Genomic DNA, 22,210 nt, shown 5'->3' with positions numbered 1-22,210 from the left:
ACCATAAGGCGCAAAGAAAAATAGTACTGTAGCTAGTTTCTCTGAGAGAAGCTATAACTTGTCTATCTTTCACGCCCCAGTTGGAGATCTTGATAAAACCACACCCCTGAGCGGTGCAATCGAAACAGGAAATATCATTTTTCAAAACCAATAGGAATTCAGATAGTTGCACTTCCCCTCGTGCCAGCCCGCCCGGACACACATTACATACATTATTCTCGGCCACAAAATGGCTGAGTCGTGTGCATTATTTGGGGAAGACCAATTCTCTTGTTCAATCTGTCTGGATCTACTGAAGAGCCCTGTGACCATTCCTTGTGGACACAGTTACTGCATGGGCTGTATAAAGGACTATTGGGATCTAAATGACCGCATCGGTGTCTACGGCTGCCCTCAGTGCAGACAGACCTTCAGCCCAAGGCCTGCTCTGAGCAAAAATACCATGTTTGCAGAGGTAGTGGAAAGACTGAAGAAGATTGAAGAGTTCCAAGCTGACCCTCACGTTCCTTGTTATGCTAAACCAGGGGATATTGAGTGTGATGTCTGTGGTGGGAGAAAACAGAAGGCCATTAAGTCTTGTCTTCTGTGCCTGGCATCATACTGTGAAACACACCTCAAGCTTCATGACAAACTCAACCCTGGAAAACGACACACACTTGTGGAAGCCTCCATACAGCTTCAGGAGAAGATATGCTCTCAGCATGACAAACTGCTGGAAGTTTACTGCCGTACTGATCAACGTTGTATCTGTTACGAGTGTTTGATGGGTGTACACAAAGGCCATGAAACGGTTTCAGCTGCAGCTGAAGGCACTGCAAAACAGGTATGCTGTTTTTACATGTTGGGTATGAAAATGTATGTGGAATTAAAGTGCTGAATTTAACACATTAAACTGCAGTTTATGCATCAGTATCAACACTGATAACAAGGAAAGGACTTTGAGTCCGAAGTGCACACAGCTATCAAAACAGTAAAGAATAAACAGTCCACCCTTACTGTTTAAAGTGCCATTACAGTTAATAAAGTTTATGCCCTCTGATTCCAATCCCATGCACCTTTTACTCATGAGTGTTTTGATTATTCTACAGAAAGAACTGAAGGAGACACACAGGAAATACAAGCAAATAATCATGAGGAAAGAGAAGGAACTATTGTGGTTGAAGCAGGCCATGAGGTCTCTCACGGTGAGTATTGATGAGAGAACTACAACAGCTGACAACTCAAACTCTGCTCCAATTATCTGACAAATTCAGTGTTCAGAGCTGCGTGTGGGGCCTGATTCAAACTGAGACTGCTCCTCTCTCTGTGTGTGTCCGTGTGTCCCAACAGTACTCAGCACAGCTAGCCGTGGAAGACAGTGACAAGGTCTTTACTGAAATAATCCGCTCTGTTGAGAAGTGGTACTCTGATGTGAAAAGACTGATCAGATCACAGGAGAAGGCTGCTGTTGGCCAGGCTGAGGAGCAGGTTGACCAACTGCAAAAGGAGATTTCAGAGCTGAGGAGGAGAGATACTGAGCTTGAGCAGTTGTTAAATACAGAAGATTTTATTATTTTCCTCCAGGTAATATTGCCATTAACAAGACTCCTGGGTGCAATGACTCTTGTAACAAATTATGATTTTGGGGCCAAATTCACACGGAATGCCCCTGGTACTTTCTTTCACTTTGAATCTGACAGGACTCAGGACCCAACTTGTGTGTGTGTGTGTGTGTGTGTGTGTGTGTGTCTTTAGAGATGTCAATCTGTCCTAGCCCTCCCTGGATATGGAGACACATCCAGCATCAATGTGAGTCAGCAGGTGTCTTTTGAAGGTGTGAAGAAATCTGTGGCCGAGCTGAAACAGCGATTGGAGGACTTCTGCAAAGGGGCCTTTGCAAACATCTCTAAAAAAGGTTTGCAACAAACCAGACTTGTCAAATCCCTTGTTACATTCAAACCATCTCCACTGACCAATCTATAGCTTTCATTCTTTTAATTGAGTAAAAATAATAATAAAAAAGTAATAAACACGGCCTTCTGTATACATATCTGTATAGAATTACTCTACATTGCTATACTCACTAGGCCTATATCTCTGTTTCCCACAGTACAGGATATTCATATTCTGCAGGCATCAAAGCCTAGTCCACGTGAGTCCATTTTCACCATACATTTACACAAAAATTCTATCAGCACAATCACAGCTGAGCTTGAGACCATGTAACATTATTTATTGTAGTTGGTTAATTATTTCTGTATCCCTCTAGCTCTACCCCAGGTAAAAGACAGGTGTGTGGAGAGTAAAGAACCAACAACAAGAGAGGAGTTTTTGAAATGTAAGTACAGACAGACACAGATCAGGTCGTTTTATACTGGGACAGACAGACGGAGACCAGGTCATTTTGTACTGGTTCATCATATCTGCTTTCTCTCTACCATCAGATGCCTGTCAGCTCACATTGGACCAAAACACTGCACATAAAAACCTCCTCCTCTCTAAGGACAACAAAGTGGCTGGATGGAATGATTTTGCACTGCCTTATCCTGACCACCCAGATAGATTTGATAACATGCCTGTGGTACTGTGCAGAGAGGCTTTGACAGGGCGCTGTTACTGGGAGGTTGAATGGGATGGAATACAGGCTATCATAGCTGTATCATATAAGGGGATAAACAGAAAAAAAAACCTCAGCTCCCCTGATGCATTCTCCAAATTTCTAGAATTTTATGATCAATCCTGGAGTTTGGACTGGAATATAGCCCAAGTCTGTGAGAATAAGAAACAGATTCAACTAACTTCTTGGTCCTCTAGGAGAATAGGACTGTTCTTGGATCACAAGGCAGGAACTCTAGCATTTTACAACATTGCTGATAAAATGACCCTCATCTATAGAGTAAAAACGACATTCACTCAACCACTCTATCCTGCTTTCTGGATCAAAATACAGTCCAAGATAAAATTGTGCCCCCTGAATTAAATGTAAATGGCTGATTACAACACAATCCATTTGTAGAGTAGGGCAAGGCAGAAGGAGTAGTTTACATGTATCTTCAAACTGTTTATTGTACATTGAGAAAAATATGAGAATTGTGTATAATGTGCAAAAACAATTAAACTGCATTCCACCAAGTGTACAAATTATTTTATGAAAAAAGTGGTAATGGTATATACTACCTACTTTTATGCAATAATAAATTAATATGCTAATAGCTGTGTCAATGTTTCCTTTAAAAGAAAATGTTATATTTGGAAGGATTTATTGGGCATATATTTGTCAGACTTATACAACATTGATTATAAGTCTTAGTATCTATTTATAAAACATATCTTCCAATGTGGTACAGAGTTGTTGAGAACTGATGATATATTAGGCAACTCACAGTAACATGAAAATCCCAGCATCTCACATACTAGACCGGTAATAGTCAATGATATACAGTAACATGAAAATCCCAGCATCTCACATACTAGACCGGTAATAGTCAATGATATACAGTAACATGAAAATCCCAGCATCTCACATACTAGACCGGTAGTAGTCCATGATATACAGTAACATGAAAATCACAGCACCTCACACAAATAGTTCAGAAGGATCTTCCACAACTGGCTCACATTAAACGACACGTCCATTACACTCTTTGTCAGCAAAAGTGAAAACTAACAAACCAATGTCCAATGCAGTGTAGTTAATTTATAAAATCCTAAAGATGCAAGGAATGATGCACAACAAAATATATTTTGGTTTCCAACACCACCAACTGTCACAGGTGGCCATGAGGTGGGGTTAAGATGGCGGACAGGACAAAAAGGACAAAAGTGGAACATAAACTCAGCAAAAAAAGAAACGTCCCTTTTTCAGGACCCTGTCTTTCAAAGCTAATTTGTAAAACTCAATATAACTTCACAGATCTTCATTGTAAAGGGTTTAAACACTGTTTCCCATGCTTGTTCAATGAACCATAAACAATTAATGAACATGCACCTGTGGAACGGTTGTTAAGACACTAACAACTTACAGACGGTAGGCAATTAAGGTCACAGTTCTGAAAACTTAGGACACTAAAGAGGCCTTTCTACTGACTCTGAAAAACACCAAAAGAAAGATGCCCAGGGTCCATGCTCATCTGTGTGAACGTGCCTTAGGCATGCTGCAAGGAGGCATGAGGACTCCAGATGTGGCCAGGGAAATTAATTGCAATGTCCGTACTGTGAGACGCCTAAGACAGCGCTACAGGGAGACAGGACGGACAGCTGATCGTCCTCGCAGTGGCAGACCACGTAACAACACCTGCACAGGATCGGTACATCCGAACATCACACCTACGGGACAGGTACAGGACGGCAACAACAACTGCCCGAGTTACACCAGGAACGCACAATCCCTCCATCAGTGCTCAGACTGTCTGCAATAGGCTGAGAGAGGCTGGACTGAGGGCTTGTATGCCTGTTGTAAGGCAGGTCCTCACCAGACATCACCGGCAACAACGTCGCCTATGGGCACAAACCCTCCGTCGCTGGACCAGACAGGACTTGCAAAAAGTGCTCTTCACTGACGAGTCGCGGTTTTGTCTCACCAGGGGTGATGGTCGGATTCGCATTTATGGTCGATGGAATGAGCGTTACAGAGGCCTGTACTCTGGAGCGGGATCGATTTGGAGGTGGAGGGTACATTATGCTCTGGGGCAGTGTGTCACAGCATCATTGGACTGAGCTTGTTGTCATTGCAGGTAATCTCAATGATGTGCGTTACAGGGAAGACATCCTCCTCCCTCATGTGGTACCCTTCCTGCAGGCTCATCCTGACATGACCCTCCAGCATGACAATGCCACCAGCCATACTGCTCGTTCTGTGCGTGATTTCCTGCAAGACAGGAATGTCAGTGCTCTGCCATGGCCAGCGAAGAGTCCGGATCTCAACCCCATTGAGCACGTCTGGGACCTGTTGGATCGGAGGGTGAGGGCCATTCCCCCCAGAAATGTCCGGGAACTTGCAGGTTCCTTGGTGGAAGAGTAGGGTAACATCTCAAGAACTGGCAAATCTGGTGCAGTCCATCAGGAGGAGATGCACTGCAGTACTTAATGCAGCTGGTGGCCACACCAGATACTGACTGTTACTTTTGATTTTAACTGATTTTAATGTGTCCCTTTGTTCAGGGACACATTATTCCATTTATGTTAGTCACATGTCTGTGGAACTTGTTCAGTTCATGTCTCAGTTGTTGAATCTTGTTATGTTCATACAAATATTTACACATGTTAAGTTTGCTGAAAATAAACACCATTGACAGTGTGAGGACGTTTGTTTTTTTGCTGAGTTTATAAGTAAATATGGAATGGGGGAACGCACAAGCCTTCTGGAAGATCTGATGAAGGGGAAGATGGCTGGACAGGACAAAAATGAGAAAAGTGGAACATGGTTTGAGTGAATATGGAGTGGTGGATCATACAGAGCTTTTGGAAGAGCCACAGAAGGAAACTGAACATGACGAGAGTGAGGATGAATTAACTGCGGTGGCAGGTGTTTGAGCCTCGTCCTGATGATGACAAAGATGATTCTGGCCCAGTGGGAGTGAGATTTTTGGAGAGAATGGATCCTTGCCTTCTGGCAGATCCACATGTGGTGTCAGTTTGGATGGTGAAGAGGTTGGGGAATGTTGGGTTGGTGAAAGTGACCTGAAGTGGAATTTTGTTGATTTTTTGCATTTCTGCTGTCCAGAGGGAGTGTGCGCTCCGCACCACATGACTGGGGACAAGAACTGTGACTTGCTTTCCTCTCCGGAGTAGGGCACCGTTGAAAGGAGTGATACAATGGATTCGGAAAGTATTCAGCCCCCTTGACTTTTTCCACATTTTGTTACGTTACAGCCTTATTCTAGAATGGATTAAATATTTTTTTCCCTCATCAATCTACACACAATACCCTATAATGACAAGACAAAAACAGATTTTTTTTAAATGTTAGAAAATGTATTTTAAAAAAAAGTAAATATTACATTTACATAAGTTTTCAAATCAAATTTTATTTGTCACATGCGCAGAATACAACAGGTGTAGACCTTACTGTGAAATGCTTACTTACAAGCCCTGAACCAAAAATGGAGTTCAAGAAATAGAGTTAAGAAAATATTTACGAAATAAACTAAAGTAAAAAGTAACAATAAAATTCATAACAATAATGAGGCCAAATACAGGGGGTACTGGTACTGACTCAATGTGCGGGGGTACAGGTTAGTCGAGGGAGTTTGTACATGTAAGTTTGGGTAAAGCAACTATGCACAGATAATAAACAGCGAGTAGCAGCAGTGTGTAAAAACAAGTGGTGGGGGGGGGGGGGGGGGGGGTCAATAAAATAGGCAGTTTTATAGCTTGGGTGTAGAAAGTGTTAAGGAGCCTTTTGGACCTCGACTTGGCGCTACGGTACCGCTTGTAATGCAGTAGCAGAGAGAACAGTCTATGACATGGGTGACTGGAGTCTTAGATAATTTTATGGGCCTTCCTCTGACACCACCTAGTATATTGAGGTCCTGGATGGCAGGAAGCTTGGCCCCAGTGATGTATTGGGCCATACGCACTACCCTCTGTAGCGCCTTACGGTCGGATGCCGAGCAGTTGCCATACCAGTCGGTGATGCAACGGGTCACGATGCTCTCGATGATGCAGCTGTAGAACTTTTTCAGGATCTGGGGACCCAGATTTTCAGACCCTTTACTCAGTACTTTTTTGAAGCACCTTTGGCAGCGATTAGAGCCTCAAGTCTAATTGGGTATGATGCTACAAGCTTGGTACGCCTGTATTTTGGGAATTTCTCCCATTCTTCTCTGCAAATCCGCTCAAGCTCTGTCAGGTTGGATGGGGAGCGTCGCTGCACAGCTATTTTCAGGTCTCTCCAGAGATGTTAGATTGGGTTCAAGTCCAGGCTCTGGCTGGGCCAATCAAGGACATTCAGAGACTTGTCCCGAAACCACTTCTACGTTGTCTTGGCTGTGTGCTTAGGGGTCGTTGTACTGTTGGAAGGTGAACCTTCGCCCCAGTCTGAGGTCCTGAGCACTCTGGAGCAGGTTTTCATAATGGAGCTCTCTGTACTTTGCTCCGTTCATCTTTCCCTCAATCTTGACTAGTCTCCCAGTCCCTGCTGCTGAAAAACATCCCCATAGCATGTTGGCCAGGTGATGAGCGGTGCCTGGTTTCCTCCAAACGTGGTGCTTGGCATTCAGGCCAAAGAGTTCAATCTTGGTTTCATCAGACCAGGGAATCTTGTTTCTCATGGTTCGAGGGTTCTTTATGTGCCTTTTGGCAAACTCCAAGCGGGCTGTCATGTGCCTTTTACTGAGGAGTGGCTTCCGTCTGGCCACTCTACCATAAAGTCCTGAAGGATCTCCCATTTCCACAAACAAACTCTAGAGCTCTGTCAGAGTGAGCATCGGGTTCTTGGTCACCTCCCTGACCAAGGCCCTTCTCCCCCAATTGCTCAGTTTGGCCAGGCGGCCGGCTCTAGGTAGAGTCTCGGTGGTTCCAAACTTCTTCCATTTAGGAGGCCACTGAGTTCTTGGGTATCTTCAATGGTGCAGACATTTTTTGGTTTCCTTTCCCCAGATCTGTGCCTCGACACAATCCTGTCTCAGAGCTCTACTGACAATTCCTTCTACCTCATGGCTTGGTTTTTGCTATGATATACACTATGGGACCATATAAAGACAGGTGTGTGCCTTTCCAAATCATGTCCAATCAATTGAATTTACAACAAGTCGACTCCAAAGTTGTAGAATCATCTCAAGGATGATCAATGTAAACAGGATGCACCTGAGCTCAATTTCGAGTCTCATAGCAAAGGGTCTGAATACTTATGTAAATAAGGTATTTCAGTTTTTGCACCATTTAAAAAATATCTATTTTAGAATAAGGCAGTAATGTAACAATAAGTGGAAAAGGTGAAGAGGTCTAAATACTTTCCGAAAACTGTAACTGGAGTGGCGTTAAGTGTTGAGGGGGATCAACTGAAGTTAAATATGCACGGTGTCTGTGACGCCCGCTATCTGGTGCGTGGAGAAACAGGAGTGCGCATGCCCATTATGACTTCCCCAATGCTAAGCTAACCAGTTAGCATCTAATACGCGACACAAGAAGCAACTCAGTCAGTGCTGATTAGTTTCTATGGAGTGAAGATGGCTCCTTTTCCCGACGAGGTGGATGTTTTCACTGGCCCACACTGGCGAATGAAACAGTTGGTGGGACTTTACTGTGAGAAGGTCTGTATAAAGAAATATGAATTTGCCCAAATAACGTACGCTATGTAGCTAGCATGCTGCCTGACATTTGCTACGCAGTGGCTAGCTAGCTAGTCTGAGAAATGGGTGTTGTGTTTTTGGCATAGTTTTTATGTCCGTCGCTGGCTAACTAGCTAACGTTATTTGGGAAATGTCTCAACTAGCATGTTAGCAGGCTAGCAACTTTAATGACATGATACTTTAGCCAACTTGGATAGCAAACAGTTCTAGCTAGTTAGTTACATGGATTAACTAGTCAGAAGTTTGCGAGTCACGTTGTTGTTATGCAACACGTTGTGCTAGCAGGGTTGGAGATTACCTTCTAGTGTAATCTGTTACAGTTGGCTACCAACTTTAGTTACCTGTCCAAAATTGTAACCAGTAACGTCATTTTTGGAATACCCAAACTCAGTAATTTAATATGATTTACTTTCCCCGTAAGAGGCATTAGAAGAAGACTAAAATGATCAATCAAACGCATTTAGTCTGGACTGTGGTGAGACTCGCTCAGGTGGAACAAACATATATTTGCGCTTTTTTTCAATGGTGAATTGAATGTCAACATAAAGGTGTCATAATGTATTTTTTTCTCACACATCCTTTCTGGATTTAAAAAAATAATCTATTAAGTACTTATTTCGTTTTTCAAAGTATCTAATTTGATTACAGTATTTTTGTTGCTAATGTAACTGATTATAGTTCGTTTGTTTGTGATTACATGTTACTCCCAGTGATGTATAAAAACCCTGGATTGTTGATTCTAAGTGTTGGCAAGTGATAGGCTTTGACGCCACCGTCGGCCATATTGGCACTCCCCAGAAGGAGCAGTCCATAGGAATGAATGGAATTCTACAGTATTTCAATTAAATGTTTCAAGGGTGAAATTACATGTATTTTGTTTATAGTGGGTACAGTAACATACATTTCCAAAAATGTTTACTTTAGGGAAAATGTTTGGATATATTTTCTCATATTTAGCTCACATAATGATTTATTTAGTATTTATTAAAAACTATGCATCTGTAATAGAATACATGTGACAACAACTGTAGACGTTAATAAATGCACTTCTATAGCTTTATAAAAAATTACACCGGTGGGGGTGTGCCAAAATGGAGGTGTGGTGCTTCAAAACAGTGCCCCCTGTTAGTCATCTAGTGTATATAGCAATTAGCGTATATAACAACCCTGCTAGCCAGTTACTACGCAGTACAGTGGCTAACTATATTTTCCCCCAAGCTTTTACCTAATGTCACATAACTTGGCATGAGCAAAACACTTTGAAATTGGTGAGCAACGATCCTTCCTCACAACCTTTCCTCCATTTATGAGGCTTGTTTTGGCCCAAGTTCCTCTCATACAGGCATGTCCACAATTATGTTGCTTATGTGTTCAGGTCTGCAAGATGCATTTATTGTAGTTTACACACACACACATACACACACACACACACAATCACACACAAGGGTGGTAGGTTGCCTAGTGGTTAGAATGTTGGGCAGTAACCGAAAGGTCACTAGTTCGAATCCCTGAGACAAGGTAAAAATCTCTCACTGTACCCTTGAGCAAGGCACTTAAATCTAATTGCTCCAGGGTCGCCGTTGATAATGGCAGACCCTGGCCGAAGGTGTCTCAAGGAGAGTTGGGATATGCAAAAAAAAAAACATCCAATTCACACACGAGCATTTATACACACTTGTATATATATTAAATAGGACAAATATAAGCACCCACTAAATTATTATTACAGTACACACATACACACACTTTGTTAATTAGCAACACACAGCTTTATACTTTTGTTATCTGAGTAACTTTGACATGTTATTTCTCTCCATTCTACCACAGCTGTCACAGACCAACTTTTCCAACAACAATGACTTCCGCTCATTTCTTCAGTCGCTGTGTGCTACCTTCAAGGAGTTCAAGATGCATGAACAGATTGAGAATGAGTACATCATCGGCCTGTTGCAGCAGCGCAGCTGCAATGTATATAATGTACACTCCGACAACAAGCTCTCAGAGATGTTGTCCCTGTTTGAGAAAGGGCTGAGAAGCGTTAAGGTGACTCCACTAATGATATCAGCAGAAGCACTGCCAGTAACATAATGACATTTATGAAAAAGGCTCTCAAATAATCCCTGTTGCCCTTGAGGCTTTGTGTTGTGTACCACTGAGTTGTGCTTTTTATGAAATGGTAGACTATCACTGTAGTGATTCAGCCTACAGACAGGCATGTAATATTACTACTCAAATCAAATGTATTTATAAAGCCCTTCTTACATCAGCTGATATCTCAAAGTGCTGTACAGAAACCCAGCCTAAAACCCCAAACAGCAAGCAATGCAGGTGTAGAAGCATGGTGGCTAGGAAAAACTCCCTAGGAAGAAACCTAGAGGAACCAGGCTATGAGGGGTGGCCAGTCCTCTTCTGCCTGTGCTGGGTGGAAATTATAACAGAACATGGCCAAGATGTTCAAATGTTCATAGATGACCAGCAGGGTCAAATAATAATAATCACAGTAGTTGTCGAGGGTGCAACAGGTCAGCACCTCAGGAGTAAATCTCAGTTGGCTTTTCATAGCCGATCATTGAGAGTATCTCTACCGCTCCTGCTGTCTCTAGAGAGTTGAAAACAGCAGGTCTGGGACAGGTAGCACGTCCAGTGAACAGGTCACGGTTCCATAGCCACAGGCAGAACAGTTTAAACTGGAGCAGCAGCACGGCCAGGTGGACTGGGGACAGCAAGGTAGTCCTGAGGCATGGTCCTAGGGCTCAGGTCCTCCGAGAGAAAGAAAGAATTAGAGAGAGCATACTTAAATTCACACAGGACACCGGATAAGTCAGGAGAAATACTCCAGATATAACAGACTGACCTTAGCCCCCCGACACATAAACTACTGCAGCATAAATACTGGAGGCTGAGACAGGAGGGGTCAGGAGACACTGTCCGACGATACCCCCGGACAGGGCCAAACAGGCAGGGTATAACCCCACCCACTTTGCCAAAGCACTGCCCCCACACCACTAGAGGGATATCTTCAACCACCAACTTACCATCCTGACAAGGCCGAGTATAGCCCACAAAGATCTCCGCCACGGCACAACCCAAGGGGGCGTGCCAACCCAGACAGGAAGATCACGTCAGTGACTCAACCCACTCAAGTGACGCACCCCTCCTAGGGACGGCATGGAAGAGCACCAGTAAGCCAGTGACTCAGCCCCTGTAATAGGGTTAGAGGCAGAGAATCCCTGTGGAGAGAGGGGAACCGGCCAGGCAGAGACGGCAAGGGCGGTTCGTTGCTTCAGTGCCTTTCCGTTCACCTTCACACCCCTGGGCCAGACTACACTCAATCATAGGACCTACTGAAGAGATGAGTCTTTAATAAAGACTTAAATGTTGAGACCGAGTCTGTGTCTCTCACATGGGTAGGCAGACCATTCCATAAAAATGGAGCTCTATAGGAGAAAGCCCTGCCTCCAGCTGTTTGCTTAGAAATTCTAGGGACAATAAGGAGGCCTGCGTCTTGTGACCGTTGCGTACGTGTAGGTATGTACGGCAGGACCAAATCGGAAAGATGGGTAGGAGCAGGCCCATGTACTACAATGACAACAGTCTGGTTAAGGAAGGTCTTGGTTTCCTGTTAACTTTTTAAACACTTTTACTTTAGTGAAACTGACGTTTCTAAACGCAACACACAATTGAACAATATGCCTCAATTCAGAAAATAGAAATGGTTATCAATTTTATGGTAGATACATGCATTTTGAACAGAAATAAAATAATTGAGAGGTCTTTTGTGTTCTTGGCATTATGTTGCTTGTATACAATTATGATATATATGTTTGATGTTTAGGAGGTACTTTATTTTGTAGCTTGTAGAGAGCACCAAGCAGAACATGCATTAAATGGGCTTGTGGACATTGTTTATAGACAGAAAAATGTTTTTAGAGAGGTAGCCTAATCCAAAAGCTCTTGGTTCCATTTGGATAATGGCGCAGAATTGTTCCTGTGACCTGCATTTCTTTTGCTCAAGATTGCAGGAAATGGCAGTTGCAGGTGTTCCTCAGCAGCACCACCTTGTTAAAATATCCTGGGGAGAACCCGAGTCTGTCCCAGTCCCAGTTTGCTAAAAAAACAAAGGAAAATTCCACTGTTTGGGCAGAATTTTTCAATCTGGACTTAGTCTTCAACTAGGAGAGGAAAGAATGTTTTAATTAAACCTCATAAACAAGACTTTGTTACATTTTTTGTAAATGCTATTAGAATGCTTTTTGGTTTAGAGACTACAGATTTGTTGATGAAATGCATGAAGTGGAGGAAAACATTGCTCAGTTAAATCGAGGGTATTTGAAGTTTAGCCTCAAACATGTTTATTTTCTTATCCTACAAGGGAAAGTTTTTGAGTGTTTTACTGGTCTGACTCTTGTATGTTTGACAGTATTGATTTGGCAGAAGCGGAGGATTGCTGGCAATCTTAAGGGGAGTGAATGACAGGCAGTTGTTTGTGTGTGATGTTTGATATATTTGCAGAGTGAGAATGAGCAGCTCAACTATGCCCAGCAGCTGAAGGAAAGACTTGAGGCATTCACACAGGACTTCTTACCCCATATGAAGGAGGAGGAAGAGGTATGATTTAATAATCTACAAGTAATAATTCATTGTAGGGTATTCTGATGTAGGACTTTCTGTGTACAGTATTAATACATGTTTGTTACACTACCGTTCAAAAGTTTGGGGTCACTTAGAAATGTCTTTGTTTTTGAAAGAAAAGGACATTTTTTGTCCATTAAAATAACATCAACTTGATCAGAAATACAGTGTTGACATTGTTAATGTTGTAAATGACTATTGTAGCTGGAAACGGCAGATTATTTATGGAATATCTACATAGGCGTACAGAGGCCCATTATCAGCAACCATCACTCCTGTGTTCCAATGGCACGTTGTGTTAGCTAATCCAAGTTGATCATTTTAAAAGGCTAATTGATCATTAGAAAACCCTTTTGCAATTATGTTAGCTCAGCTGAAAACTGTTGTCCTGATTTAAAGCAGCAATAAAACTGGCCTTCTTTAGACTACTTGAGTATCTGGAACATCAGCATATGAGTGTAAACTGAGTGTAAAACATGAACATTGTGGATGTTGTTTCAAAGCCTAACACAACAAAATGGACAGCGCTTTCTAAGGTGATGATTCATTCAAGACAACCATAAGCATATTAGAGTTTGTGTAGGCTTTTGAGCCCAAGCCTGAAAAAAAAACTGAGTTAAAGTTATGATATGGCCGTTATACAATACATAACCTACCGCCTATTACGCATTGCATAGAAACATAAATCAGAAAAGATGTCTTTGGCACATAATTGGTCTAGCCTATACTACAAAATTAAACAAATCTGTGGACTGGATTATTATGCATACTGGATGGACTGGTTACCTTATGCTATGCTCCCAAATCTCTGTCCACGATTCAGGTAGAGAACGTATAGCCCTAGGCAATGCTGTTGGTTCTTTGATTGTGCAGGGTGACTTAAAGTTAGCCTACAATTATAGTGAATTAGATTTTTGAATAGCCTAGTAATAGGACTTTTTATAATTAATCGGGTGACACATTACCGTTAGCTATGCAGAATCTCACCACCGTGCGTTTCCATCTCCGCGCTCTCCTTTATTCCTTTCTTGAGCTCGCAGAGGGGCTGTCAAGAGTTTAGTGAAATATGTTTTGTTGCGAAAACATTTTACTATTGATATTCCCGAACAGATTTCACTTGGTTTCCTAAATTAAGCACTGGGTAGCTGCAGGAACAGGGTTGGAGAGCCCATGGCATACAGAGTTTGGGTGGAATATTACCTGTCAGGGCCTCCCGAGTGGCGCAGCTGTGTACAGCACTGCATCGCAGTGCTAGAGGCGTCACTACAGACCCGGGTTTGATCCTGGGCTTTGTCACAACCGGCTGTGATCGGGAGTCCCATAGGGCGGTGCACAAACAGTGGTTGACGTGTGGAGTGAAATGTGTTCTTAACAGGGCTGTCCCCGACGAAACAAAATCTTGGTCGACCGAGAGTCATCCTGTGTTTTAGACCAATCGATTGGTTGAAATGTATTTTTTCATATATAGACACACCCTATGTGTTTGAATAAAATCACCTACATATGCACTGAGCTTGTCTGGTGCTTTAAGCACACTGTTTGGTTAGATAATTAAGACACACAAAGTTAAACGGGAGCTCAATCACACTGTGTTAAAAAAAATGACAGCGAGTGCCTGTGTGACTCTTCCCTACTGCAGCGAAAAGGCACCACGTCACAGCAAGTGTTTATTGTGCTGGCTGTGCTGAAGCTGCAACATCACTTCAGCCATTTAGTTTTTTACTTGTTTCTGACTGAAAAGTTCTGTTACTGAAATCCCTAATTTCCCTATTCCCTCAACCCTAGCTTTCTTTACGTGAAACATGTATTCATCGCACGCATGTGACCAATAGGGCCTGACCTATAGCCTATCATAATCGCATCAATAAATTGGTTATAACAAACTCCGAACACTGTAATGTCTACAGCAAAGTGGATGTGGAGGATGTGAAAAATAAACTCCAAACTGATGTTTACTGGTTGCTCAGGAGGGAAAGGGAATGTCAGATTTGTGGAAGACATTTGACTTAGTGAGTATTATGTGACAAACAGGTGCTGTTAGATTACAATATTATTTCTCTGCCTGTTTGGAACAGTGTAAACAACACTAAATACATTCTAAGTAATACGAGTGCAAGCTTTCTAAAATCATCAATAGCTTATAGTCGCGTCATGCAGGCCATATATGTTTTGATTTCTAAGACATTCTAAGGTTTGTATCATTCCCAACTAAAGTTGCCAAATAACTCTAAATGATCACTTTTACACTCCGCATGGCCACTTCACTCGCTCCGGAATGGGAAAAAATATAATTTCTATTTTATTCAGCTAAGTTCAATTATATACTTCTTATTATAAAATCATATAAAATAATGGCATGGGATTTATAAGCATATCTTGTCAGCTAAATGAACAAGCTTATGGCATGGATCATAGCCAGAAAACATACAGTAGGCCAACTCATTCTGTTCTTCTGAAATACATTTTCTTCATATCATAATTTTTCTTTAGACCTGACTAAAATATGGTGTATATTATACTGAACAAAAACTTAAACGCAACATAAGCTGGTCCCATCTTTCATGAGCCTTGTTTTTTTTTTCTTGTACGCACATGAAGCTTATGTCTCTCAAATGTTTGCCACATATTTGTTAAGATAATCCATCCACCTGACAGGTGTGGCATATCAAGAAGCTTATTAAACAGCATGATCATTACAGAGGTGCACCTTGTGCTAGGGACAAAATGTGCGGTTTTGTCACACAACACAATGCCACGGGTGTCTCAAGTTTTGAGGGAGTATGCAATTGGCATTCCGACTGCAGGAATGTCTACCAGAGCTGTTGCCAGAGAATTAAATGTTCAATTCTCTACCATAAGCCGCCACGAACATTGTTTTAGAGAATTTGGCAATACGTCTAACTGACCTCCAAACCTCGGACGATGTGTAACCATGCCAGTCCAAGACCTTCACATCTGGCTTATGATGAAACTGTGGGTTTGCACAACTGAATAATTTATGCACAAACTGTCAAACTGTCTCAGGTGAGCTCATTTGCGTGCTTGTCGTCCTCACCAAGGTTTTAACCTGACTGCAGTTCGGTGTCATAACTGACTTAATGTGGGCAAGTGCTCACCTTGGATGGCCACTGGCACGCTGGAGAAGTGTGCTCTTCACGGATTAATCCCGGTTTCAACTGCACCGGGCAGATGGCAGTGGCATTGTGTGGGCGAGTGGTTTGCTGGTGTCAATGTTGTGAACAGAGTGCCTCATGGTGGGGTTATGGTATGGGCAGACATAAGCTACGGACAATGAACACAATTGCATTTTATCAATGGCATTTTGAATGTACTGTGATGAGATCCTGAGGCCCATTGTCATGCCATTCATCCTCCGCCATCACCTCATGTTTCAGCATGATAATGCTCGGCCCCTTGTCGCAAGGATCTGTACACAATTCTTGGAATCTGAAAATGTCCCAGTTCTTTCATGGCCTGCATACTCACCAGGCATGTCACCCATTGAGCATGTTTGGGATGCTCTGGATCAGTGTGTACGACAGTGTGTTTCAGGTCCCGCCAATATCCAGCAATTTTGCACAGCCATTGAAGTGGAGTGGGACAACATTCCACAGGCCACTATCAACAGCCTGATCAACTCTATGCGAAGGACATGTCACCTGCATGAGGCAAATTGTAGTCACACCAGATACTGACTGGTTTTCTGATCCATGCCTGTACCTTTTTCTTTAAGGTATCTTTGACCAACCGATGATTAAGGCCTAAATTGTCTTTCAATTGACTGGTTTTCTTTTTATATGAACTGTAACTCAGTAAAATAGTTTTTTTGTTACATATTGTGTTTATTTTTGTCCAGTGTAAATTGATTAGACTTTTTTATAGATTTTCCAAAGGCACGCATCAGCGGCTTGTATGCAGCTTGTATTCGTGGAGGCCTGGAGATGTGAAACGTGTTTGTTAATTAACAGTAAATTACTGTGAAACCGGTAGTTCATTTGCATGGCAATAACTGTCTGAAGAAATGTTTATGCCCGCCACAGCCCTACCAGCAAGTATGACATGTTCAGAACTGTGGGTCTTTCTGTATTTTCTATAGTAATGCATTGCTTTGTCTGTGTTTGTGTGTAATGTAAATGAATGTGTATATCCAGGTGTTCCAGCCCATGTTGATGCAGTACTTCACTTATGAGGAGCTGAAAGATATCAAAAAGCAGGTGATAGCGCAGCACAGTAGCCAGCAGCAATGGGACTGTGCAGCAGAGGTGCTGAAGGGGCTCAGTCTGTGGAGCCAGGCAGAGGAGCTGCACAAGGCCTTCAAGTATGCTGACCATGAGAAGACTGATGATGGTGAGTCAGACAGACCCCTTCATTATCTTTCTTAGATAGGGTAGATATCACCAAGATGTGTACCGTAAATTCCGGACTATAAGCCGCAACTTTTTTCCCAGGCTTTGAACCTCGTGGCTTAAACAATGACGCGGCTAATATATGGATTTTTCCCGCTTTCAATTTTTTTTTTCTTAAAAAAACACATTCTGTGACGTGCTCAGTTTTTTGCCGGCATTAAGCTTTCATTAGACCAATGAAATTGCCGAACGGGTTAAGGTCAAACAACTTTTTTGTTTACTGTTTAGATTAAATCGAGCGCTCTCAAACTTCCCATCATTCTGATTACGGTAGTCATTTTGTCACCCTCATGGCAAAGACACGGAGAAATGCATATGATGCAGCTTTCAAATTGAAGGCGATTGATCTGGCTGTTGGAAAGGGAAATAGAGCTGCTGCACGGGAGCTTGGTCTTAATGAGTCGATGATAAGACGTTGGAAACAGCAGCATGAGGAATTGACTCAGTGCAAAAAAGACAACTAAAGCTTACTGCTAATTTTTTGTTACAAGCCGTGTTTCGTTAAAGCCTGTGTAAAGTTCATTTGTTTCAATGTACCGGTAGGCACCTGCGGCTTATAGACATGTGCGGCTTATTTATGTTCAAAATAAAATACATTTAATTCAGTGGGTATGGCTTATATTCAGGTGCGCTTAATAGTACCGTAATGTCCGAACTATGTTTCCCTACACAATCCTTTTACCTAATATCTTTCAAGAACACACATTCCAACTTCCTCATAACTATGCTGAATTGGAGGATGTGGTCAGTACTTGTTTAGGAAATTAATACTGACCACAAATTTCCCATAACCAAATGTTCCTTTGAGGCGTGGCTCTAACCCTTACCAAAAACATTTTTACAGACAGCAGAATCACAATGCTGCTGCTTCATTTCCCACTGTAAAAGTTTGCTGCGGTCTAACAATGATTCTTGGATGTCTAGATTTACCTTAAACTGTAGAGAAGCATGTCACTTCTAAACTCTTTATAAGAACTGTACTTGACTTTAGTATGAACACTATAAAACTCTGCTTATTATCATTCCTCAGAATTGGAGAAAGAGCTGTGCTCCACCCACATCTCCCAGCTGCCCACAGAGATCCTGCTGTGTCTGTTCCGCTATCTGGGCCCTGAGGACCTGTGTCACTGTGGCCAGGTGTGCTCTGCCTGGTCTGACCTGGCCAAGACCGGCTCTCTGTGGAGGCACCTCTACCCTGTACGCTGGGCCAGAGGTACAAAGATCAACCTTTTTTATACTTTTATCACAGCCAATGGGGAAGCAGTCAACACTGGAAAAACTGCCATACCAATACAATCCTTTGACACTTGCCTTTCTCATTAAGAAAACAGTTGCTGAGTTTGTATTTTGAGTGTCTGCCTTCTGTGTCTGTTTCCCAGGGGATTACTATCGCGGTCCCCCAGATGATGTGAACCAGGAGCCGGATGAGGAGTGGGTGAAAAGTCTGCAGGATGAGGGCAAGGCCTACCAGGAGTGGGATGAGGATGCAGATGTGGATGAGTCTGGTGAGTTACCAGTCAGTCTAATGTATTTGTCAGGAGTACATCTGATATGATGATTGAAGTGCCACAGATGTTTACAGATTTGGGTGAACTGTTTGGATACGGCATCCAGAAAATGGCCCTCTTTTCTATCCACATTCTCCCTTGTCTAGATGCATCTTGTGAAGACTCCTTGGCTATAAGTGCTGCTCAGAGGGAGAAGAAGCTACTGAATGGAATGATCCAGAACCTTCTGCCAGCTGTGGGTTTCTCTGTCAGGTCCATCGTTCTGGCCTACAGCTCTACGGTCTCCAGTAAGATGGTATGGACCAGGAATATTCATGATCATATGCCTAGAACATCAATAAAGCAGAGCCTGCTAATACAAATCTTCCACTACTCTAACTAATGAGAAACACTGGTGTGTGCATATGAATGAAGGATGTTTGAGACTGAATAGATTATACATGGCGGAGTGTAGGTTAATGATCTGTATGTCTGCTGCAGGTGCGTCAGATCCTCAGTCTCTGTCCTAATCTCACCCACCTGGACCTCACTCAGACTGATGTCACAGACTCCGCCTTTGACAGGTATGTCATCCGTGCCACACCAATTAGGATGAACGCTACATGGTGTAATGTACTATTAAAATAATTTTGTCTGTCTTTTCTAATTAGTTTTTTTTCTCTTCTGTCTGTCAGTTGGTCATCTCTGTGGGCATGTCTCTCTCTGGAGCACCTGGACCTTTCAGGCTGTGAGAAGCTCACTGACCGCACACTGAAGAAGCTGTCCCTGGGTCTTGGGGACCTGGCATCTCCCACCTGCTCTGAGAAACGCTCTGACCGACGAGCCAAGCTTCTGAAGAGCCCTCCTTCTCCCATCAGTCTGCTGGACAAGCGCAGCCTCCGTCCGACTGGGCACAGCCGGCAGGTCCTGATCTTCAAACAGTGGCCAGGGAGACTGGGCAGTGCCCCCTGCAGTCCCACCAGGGTCTGGGTCCTGGACGCCTCGGAGCTGGCTGACATCGAGGACGCTGCGGAGTGGAACCGTCGCAGGGGAGTGTCTACCCCTGAGGTGCGGGGCTTTGTGGAGACTCAGCCAGGGGGGTTGTCGTGTTGCTGTAGGAGGAGGGGGGGCTTCAGGACTGGCTTTAGCACCTCGTACTGGCAGCAGCAGTATGGGCTTGGGGAGGCCGGCTGTGGCCATTCAACCTGCTGCACTGGTGAGACAGCCCTGAGGACTTTAGGAGGGCTGCAGTATGAGTCTTACACCACCAGGGGCAGTGCAGGGGCAGAGTTTCGGACTAAATGCTCCTCTGGGGGCCAGTTGTGCCTGGAGTGTGACATCAGAACTGATCAGTCAGACGGTCGGCGCTCACTAAGGTTCCTCAGCCTGTCTGGATGCTATCAGGTCACAGACCTGGGCTTGAGGTAAACTGCTTATGACTCCTCCGTATTATGTATTCCACCTATGTAAACATTGCTTTAACCTACAGTTGTACGTGTGTTTATAGATTGAGTAGGGAATGAGTGTGTATTATGGACATTAAATATATGCGTGTGTTTCAGGGCACTGTCTCAGCGTGGAGGGCTTCCTCTCCTGGAGCATCTGAACCTGTCTGGATGTCTCCTCATCACTGAGGTGGGGCTACAGGAGCTGGTGTCAGCCTGTCCTGCCCTCAATGATGAACACTTCTACTACTGCGACAACATCAACGGTAATGTACACACATCACTCATTAGTTTACAATATTAGGGGAAAATAACCTCTCATAAAACAGAACTAAGTGATGCAATGTTATACACTTGAATGTTGCACAAATGTGTAGGAAGAGCATTATGTATCATATGGTGTATGAATGTTATGATGAATGAGTGTTGAATGTTCCGAACCTCACCTGTACAGCTCGTTTCCCAGTGTAAGTTCCTTTATGTAACAGCCCTGCTGATCTTATGAGGTGGAAGGTAAGTGGGCTTTAAGGTAGTCTGAGAAACGCATTCAGTGTACACTACCACAACTTAATGCTTAACGCCATAGTATTAGTGTAAACCGTTTAACATTGTTTCTGAACCAAGAGTGTGGACAGAAGTCCAACTTGGCAATAGGTATATGTCCACATTACTGGGGACTCACACTAGGCGAGATAAATCACCGACCTAGCTACCAGTCATTTTCTATGAAATAAGGAGACTCCACATCGCGCATTGGTGAACAACTGATGTTATGTTTGCTGTTTGAAGGATACACATACCCACCAGGGTAGACATCAACGGCTTGATCGCTGATTATCTTGGCAAGTGTGAGACCCCTCTTAAGGACAGCAGTAAATGGCCCAACTGTTCTGTTTCTCTGCAGGTCCTCACGCTGACACGGCCAGCGGCTGCCAGAACCTGCAGTGTGGCTTCAGGGTGTGCTGCCGCTCTGGAGAGTGACCTTTGACCCAGCTCCACGACCCCCGGTTCCTCATCTGCACTTTAATCACCTGGGAATAAACCCATCTCTATACTTTGACTTAAAATAGTTTGTAAATAAACTCATGACATTTCCATCTGTTTTTAGGAAGTACTCCTTTAGAAAAATATGGGCGTTGGATGTATGAAGTATCCGCAAATGTAAATTCTAGTTCCTTATTTTGAGAGAGCTTTTCATTTTCATTTGAAAAAAGCTGATGTTATACGTGAGCACCAAGTACTTGTAGTTTCTGACTAGGTCCACCACCTCTGCTCCTACTTCCTTGTTTTAGATCTCTGATTGCTGTAAGTCTATATTGGTTGATTTATTGAAGTTAGAAACATCAGAATTCAATGTTGGGAGTGGTGATTCACACGGTGGCAGATGGTGTGTAACGTCAGTGACTTAAGAATCTGAGGGTACTGCACAGTCCTGGAGAACACTGATCATGTCACTTCTAGAGATGATGACAGGTGACCAGATCACTGTTAGAATTGCCTCAGATGAGGGCAGGCATTTCAGGTATAGAGTTGTGGTATTGTCTGCAGGTAATACCCTTATTCCAAATGTTGATTTCAACCTCTCAAATGACATTCATAATGCTTCTCATCTTTCTCCTTTGTGGCTAGAAACATTGGATTGGTGTGATAATATTTTCCCTTTGTCATTGTGTAATGAATCAATGGTAAGGGCACTGAAATTCACATAAGCTCTCCCAGGGCAGAGGGTTACTTCACAAAATGATCTCCTAGACATACAGTAGATTTGAGAAATAGCAACTACTCTGAGATCCACTGTGAGTGCTGGTCTTTATACATAGCACAACTTCTGGAGACCCATTATTTGCTTGTTCAAACAATCTGCATGAGAAGTTCTATTGGTTATGTACAATTCAAAAGCAGAACAATAAAAGTATATTGGATTTAAAGTGTGTGAAATACAGTATGTATGTGGTAAAGGATTCAAACAA

General features: G+C 43.0%; 2 protein-coding genes across 3 annotated transcripts; both read left to right on the top strand.

The window, feature by feature from the left end:
- The first annotated feature begins 148 nt into the window (after window positions 1-148).
- LOC115158504 (tripartite motif-containing protein 16) lies at window positions 149-3,191 on the top strand. 2 transcript variants are annotated; one of them, XM_029707513.1, is made up of 7 exons: window positions 156-823; window positions 1,089-1,184; window positions 1,330-1,563; window positions 1,735-1,894; window positions 2,090-2,131; window positions 2,249-2,317; window positions 2,424-3,191. In XM_029707513.1, the coding sequence occupies exons 1-7, from the start codon at window positions 230-232 to the stop codon at window positions 2,957-2,959; spliced, it is 1,731 nt and encodes a 576-aa protein (XP_029563373.1). In that variant the 5' UTR covers window positions 156-229; the 3' UTR covers window positions 2,960-3,191. The 2 variants fall into 2 exon arrangements, 1 of the variants encoding a protein (XP_029563373.1); XR_003868680.1 differs by lacking the exon at window positions 2,424-3,191 and having other exon boundaries at window positions 149-823; window positions 1,680-1,894.
- Window positions 3,192-8,061: 4,870 nt separating this feature from the next.
- LOC115158502 (F-box/LRR-repeat protein 5) lies at window positions 8,062-22,168 on the top strand. Its single transcript, XM_029707510.1, has 11 exons — window positions 8,062-8,231; window positions 10,098-10,313; window positions 12,783-12,878; window positions 17,054-17,249; window positions 18,339-18,521; window positions 18,688-18,813; window positions 18,963-19,111; window positions 19,297-19,379; window positions 19,491-20,219; window positions 20,358-20,506; window positions 21,145-22,168. The coding sequence occupies exons 1-11, from the start codon at window positions 8,148-8,150 to the stop codon at window positions 21,219-21,221; spliced, it is 2,088 nt and encodes a 695-aa protein (XP_029563370.1). The 5' UTR covers window positions 8,062-8,147; the 3' UTR covers window positions 21,222-22,168.
- The last annotated feature ends 42 nt before the right edge of the window (window positions 22,169-22,210 follow it).

Source organism: Salmo trutta, chromosome 22 (assembly GCF_901001165.1).
Source record: "Salmo trutta chromosome 22, fSalTru1.1, whole genome shotgun sequence".
In the NCBI taxonomy this organism is placed as follows: domain Eukaryota; kingdom Metazoa; phylum Chordata; class Actinopteri; order Salmoniformes; family Salmonidae; genus Salmo; species Salmo trutta.
Note: the sequence above shows the minus strand (reverse complement) of the source record. Positions and strands in the feature narration are given on the sequence as shown.